Genomic DNA, 6000 nt, shown 5'->3' on the forward strand with positions numbered 1-6000 from the left:
GCAACTTTCCTCTCGTCCTCTACTTTATTAGCTCGACAATACTGTTCAACTCTCTCTACGTATGTTGTCCAATCCTCTGTGCCATTATCGAAAACGTCCATTTGTCCAACGCCTCCTGACATTTTTCGGTATTTTTATAAGCGTCCTTCACTTAAAATAATTGATGTTACTCACGTCCTCTCTTTAGCCAGGCAGGTGAGCTAGCATCCACACGGAGGGTTAGTTGTTTTGGCCCTAACCGTTTTTCGTGTCTTTTTGGCCACTTTCACAAGGATTTCCCCCTCTCTGTCGTCCAATGCACATCGGGGATCCGTTTTAATCCTCGTCGCCAGTCTGTTATGTTCTCTTATAACTTAACTGGTAAGTAACGACGCCTTCTTTAGTCGTAGGAATTTACTTTAATAACCAGTCTAAGGAAAACAAGGCGCAGGCATATCCATGCGCGCATACACCACACTTTGTGTTCTACACTCAATAACAGAAAGTAGTGCCACAAACTATAAACTGATTTTACTAAATACATAACATTCTTTTTTTTTTCTCCCCTTTGGTTTTCTTTCTTTCTCTCCCCCTCTTTCTTTCATTCTTTCCCCCTGTCCTATCCCACAGTCATGTCTGTCCCGTTTGCAACTGAAAATAAAATAAATTCATAATTATAATAAAGGTCAATCAAATGGACCAATATGATGATCCACTTAAAATAAATCCTCTTGGCATCTTTCTTGGCCTCAAGACAACAATTCTGATGGCTATAGATCCAAACGGGACACAAAAAAAAAAAAAAAAAAAAAAATTGAAAAAAAAAAAATTGTATTGTTCGATACATATGCGTACCGAACCGAAAGCACTGTATCAAACGGTTCAATATCGATACGAATATCGTTGCACCCCTAATAAAATTTTTTATTTTTATATATATACACACATATATATATACACACATATATATATATATACACACACACACATATATATACACACACACACATATATATACACACACACACACACACACACACACACACACACACACACACACACACATACATATATATATATATATATATATATATATATATATATATATATATATATATACATACATACACACACACACACATATACACACACTTCATGAGTCGCAAGCACTCAACTAACTCTCGTCACTGGGTGTATGATTTATTACAGCAGCTGGTGATGATTATGTGATGATGGTAAAGTGCTGATATTAGCATGAAATGCCTACATGTCCCAAAGTAAGAATCCAGTGTCATTATCTGTCGGCTATCATTGCAAAAAACAAAACAAATTCACATTATAAAAAGTCATCTGATGCACTGTTACGCACATCTATAGCAACTGCAGCACCTTTAATAAAAGTATGATTTTACCAAGACTACCGATTCCAGGCCTGCCAGCACTAGTTAGATATTTGTGGACAGGTTTTGTTAGCAAGGTGCCATCTACATCAAGGCTACAAATGCAAACACCCTCCATCAGCAAAGAAGAAATCGTGATCACGAGCTGAATCTTGGTCACATCTGAGGCGACGCCTGCTGTTAAACACAACAGGCTGTTAGGTGTCAACTGGATGTCGCCTGCTGCTGCTGCTTGCAAAGCAACTCTGCTTTGTCAGATGGTTAACGACTGACCTCCAGCTCAACCATGTCTTGCTTGTTCTTTTTGCAAAGATGAAAGTTGTCCATTTTTAAGTTAATACCTAACGAGCAACAACTCACAGAAGTGTGTTCTAAGAAGCCCCTCTTTGTTATGCATTGATTCTAACTACATTACCATATGGCAGCAGCCTGCCACCAGAGGCCACTTTGCAAACCCTGAACAAGAACAGAAGCAGAGCCTCTTCAGAGTCTTCAGAGTTGACAAACACATTCACTTTATCCAGGAGAAAATGAGTCAGGGAATTACATCTCTCTCTCCTCCACTCAAAGTTTCCACCTTCAGATGTAATTTATATTCATGAGGACATGCTGATGAGTTACACCTTGACCCTTTGTGATCGTGGGTCAGAAAGTAAAACCACTAAAAAAACTTTACCTGCCCATTAAATGCATGAAATAGTGTCATCTAATAAGAAAGAATGTCCCTAAATTCATTGCTTTAAAGTTATGACCACAAGAGTAGACTAAGGGAGCACTTCACAGCGAATAGCAAGAAAAACAATATTAATAATATCTTGATGATAGTGGTAGCAACAGAAGAGTGTCTATAAGGAGATGTTACCACATTATATGAAACCCATAGAGGGTGGGAATATTCTGGACACGTGCACTGAATCAACGCCACTCTGACCATGGAGAAGCAGCACTCCATTCTTCAGAGACATGTCCCACCCTCAAGTTTGGATTTTTGTAATGAACGAGTCAACAGGGTGATGAAGTCAAACACCTCAAAGCTTTTCAACAACCACAAAAAACCCAAAGAAGACCAAGGAGAGCTGACCGTCAAAGACTTTCCTGCAGAATGGTCCTGACATCCTGGAATAACACCGCACAATCACATCTGCTGTAGGAACAAATAAATTCTACAATATTCAGAAATTCCCTGGCATTGTCACTGCTATTGAAGTTAGACTTTATAAAGTGCTACTCCAACACCTCTATCAGCCAAAGAGAGATGGAGGAAATCACCTATCCCCTGTGCTTCATGTGTGGATGTCTGAAGATTGTAGTGTTTAAATAGCTGATAGTAAGTTCACATTTTAAAATGTCAATACTTTTAGTCCTTTTAAAAGTTTTGGTTTACTTAGTATTGCTGTTTCATTATAACGGCTGGACAGTTTTATGGAGTCTTCAGAGAGGGCATCTTTCATTAATGCAAACCTTTAAAAAAAGACTAATAAAAAGGTATTTTATGTACATTTGTACAAGAACATTTAAGCTTGTAAAATGTTCGGAACAGACTTTTTGGGCTCAGTGTTAGCAGTGGCGACAAACCTGGGAAGGCTTTAGCTAATATTGACACTTAAAGGTTTTAGTACACAGTTCGTGCGTACAGTGTTATGTAGGTTCTGAATTAAACATTACATTTATCTGATTCTAGAACTAATAGCATCCCCAGGTTTCACACAGGTGTGGCTATAAGGAGAAAGCTGCTTTGCATTCAAATTCTGTGATTAGTTAGCTGAGAAATTGGGACAGAAGTAGGGTTGCCAACCGTCCCTTAAAATACGGAATCGTCCCGTATTTAGAAACAAAAGTACACGTCCCGTATTGAGCTAATAAGGGACGCACTTTGTCCCGTAATACAGTGAGAATCAAAAGTAGTCTATAAATGTTAATGGAATTAACGCTTTGTTTGAAAACATAATTCCCAGCCCCTCTCCTGCTTTGTGACCAATGAGCTGACAGCACACTTATGACAATTCGAGTATGACAATTCAGATTACCGCTCATCTCATTGGTCGAGGAAAGGTCGCTTACGGAGAAAATACCGGAAGACAACAGATGACCACAACAAGAAGCATGGCCAACAGGGGAACAAACGCCGTCACTGCGGTGCAAGTCTCGGACGACAGTACACCTAAAGCTGGGCAGACACTGTGCGATTTTTTCAGTCGCGTTATTCAGCTCCTGCTCAAACTGCACGATTGACTCGCAGGGGTTAGAAGTTGGTAGGTCACGATGCAGGGTCTCACACTATACCGCCCGATGCTCTGATGCGACCTGAGTGCTCACACTGTGCGTCCATAAAATTAAGGTTATAACAGAAAATCTGTCGCTCGCTCTCTCTGTCTCTCACTCACACAGACACACCACCACCATCAACTTTGCTAAATTGCTAATGAAAAACATGATCAGGCAGCTGTGATTTAGCAGCGATGTAGATCCAACTATTTTCACGGTTGTTGTGGTCGTGATAATTTTGTGAGGCCACATCGAAAAGGCTCGGATGAGCTTTTCAAAGTTCTACAAGTTGTGCCTCCATCGCTTGTGTCCAGATCACACGCTGCACAGCCGTGCTGCTCCGTCTTTTTCACGGCGTTTACGTGTTTGCGCGCGAGCAGTGTGAGCGGCTCACGAGCGATTGATGATCGGGAGCTGGTCGTGAGGTGTTAATCACTTCTCGTTACCCCACGTATACTACACGTCGCACGATGAAGGCCAAAATCGGTCCGATCACTCAAAAATCGGCTCAAAATGGGCCAAAAATCGCACAGTGTAAGCCCAGCGTTAGAGCAGCAATGTTTGTTCCCCCTCAGAGAAAGGGAAGAATGGGAAAAGGAAAACACCTGGCTGGAAAAAGTTAATATGGGCATGTGCAGTGAATATCAGCGCTATGTGGCCAGAAGTGTGATAATATAATTTATTTTGTGTAATAAACGACTGCAAGGATAGATGATTACAACAAATAGATGACTAATACATAAAAGTAATACATAGATGAATAATGATGATGAGTTAAGATGCGTAATCATGGGAACAAGCGGGTTTTCAAACGGGAGCAGCTGATTAGCATTAGAAAAGCTGAAATAATACCTCAACTGAAGCCAATTGTACTAAATGCACTAAATGTGCACTGTTACAAGAATATTTTTCTTTCTATTGTTTTCTATTATTTTAAGTTAAGCAGGACAGAGTTCTTTTAAAGAAAGATTTACTTATATTCTCAAAAGTTAAGCATGACAGGCTTCTGTTTAAGAAAGAGACCTGTTTTACTGTGTTAATGTTGTCATTTTGAGCTAAAAATAAATGGCTAAATGATCATTTGTTTCACATGTGTTCATATCACAAAGAATACACATCTACTTAAATCAAATTCAAGTCAAAGGGTTAAAAAAAAATAATTTCACACACAAAAAAAGAGCTAGAAAATTCACCACACTGGGAAGGGTGAAGACAACTGGGTCGCCCGGCCCTGGCCACGAGGTGTCCCTTATTTATTTTTCAGGGAGTTGGCAACCCTAGACAGAAGTAACCCTTACCTCCAATATCCGGTCGCAGTTTCTTGTCATATTCTTTCAGTAAATTATTGAGTATTTCCGTGGCGTCGGTTTGCTGGGATTTAGGAGCCAGCATCTGGTTCACAGTGACATCCTCGTAGTCCTCCTCGGACTCGATTGTTAGAGAGCTACAGGGACACAAATAAAAGAAGGTGGCTGGAAACAGCAGGAGCAATGACACTGACTTAAAACATGCAGCGCAGTCTGCAGAGTGCATGCACGCAAAGACATCGTTAGTGTCACTGAGTCCTTCACGCAAACTTAAGAGCCAGCCACAAAGTTTCCTGAGCATTTAAAGCATCACCAAAACGCATCACGCGACCAAAGGGCGCCACTTACCAGGTATGAAGGGCTGAAAGAAGTAGGATATAAGCCAGTAGCGGGGATGTCATGTTTGTCGCAGGAGGACAACAAGTAGAGATGTGTGAGAGGACGGTGCGCAAGGTGTCGGTGTCTGGACGCGACGGTCACTGCTGCTCAGGGGAGAAAACGTAAGAGCAGCCCTTCGTAGTTTGTAATCCAGCAGAAATGTCATTCATTGTTGTGAAATAGATCCTTCCTCGTGGGAGTGCCTCCTCGTATAGACGGAGGAGCAGCTGGTCTCACCTGTACAGGGTTGCAATTCCTGGATAGCGGACGCTGCTTGTGCTTTACGCAGGTGCGCACACTGAATGCGTCCCTCTAAAAGCCCCTGGTCCACCAAAAACTCCTCCGTGGCCAAACCTGCGTCACTCCACTGTAGGGGCTACTTTACAGATCTTATTAGAGCTGTTACACCTGTTCTCTTTAGTGGTGTTTTGCTTTCTTTCTAATTATCCGTACAAAGTGCCAAAAGAACGCATCCCTTTGTGAATACAGTATAGATTATTTGTATGCAAGGCAGGAGCGTCTGTGTGCATAGATATGATTATTTTTATGGCAGGAACTAAAGTTTCTTATTTTAGTGGATTTTTAAAATTTAAATGGTGCCAAAAACTCTGACAGAACAGTAAAAGTGATACGGGTGATGTCATCTTATTGCCTCTTATGTGCGACCAAAA

The 6000-nt window shown here is 41.0% G+C and overlaps 1 protein-coding gene across 2 annotated transcripts in view; it reads right to left on the reverse strand.

The window, feature by feature from the left end:
• The window catches only part of gabrg3 (gamma-aminobutyric acid type A receptor subunit gamma3), a 93638-nt gene extending 88036 nt beyond the window's left edge, over nt 1-5602 (reverse strand). For both annotated transcript variants that reach the window (XM_086283147.1, XM_086283146.1), the window contains exons 1-2: nt 5300-5602; nt 4943-5088 (exon numbers count right to left, since the gene is read on the reverse strand). In XM_086283147.1, the coding sequence (XP_086139273.1) occupies nt 4943-5088; nt 5300-5352 (199 nt within the window). In that variant the 5' untranslated portion in view covers nt 5353-5602. The remainder of the gene's footprint in view (nt 1-4942; nt 5089-5299) is intronic.
• Nucleotides 5603-6000: the final 398 nt, after the last annotated feature.

The sequence above is a fragment of the Aulonocara sp. 'chitande type north' Nkhata Bay genome, linkage group LG23 (genome assembly GCF_057382095.1).
Source record: "Aulonocara sp. 'chitande type north' Nkhata Bay isolate Kocher_YH1m ecotype deep benthic linkage group LG23, A_spYH_male_GT1.1, whole genome shotgun sequence".
Taxonomy (NCBI): Eukaryota; Metazoa; Chordata; class Actinopteri; order Cichliformes; family Cichlidae; genus Aulonocara; species Aulonocara sp. 'chitande type north' Nkhata Bay.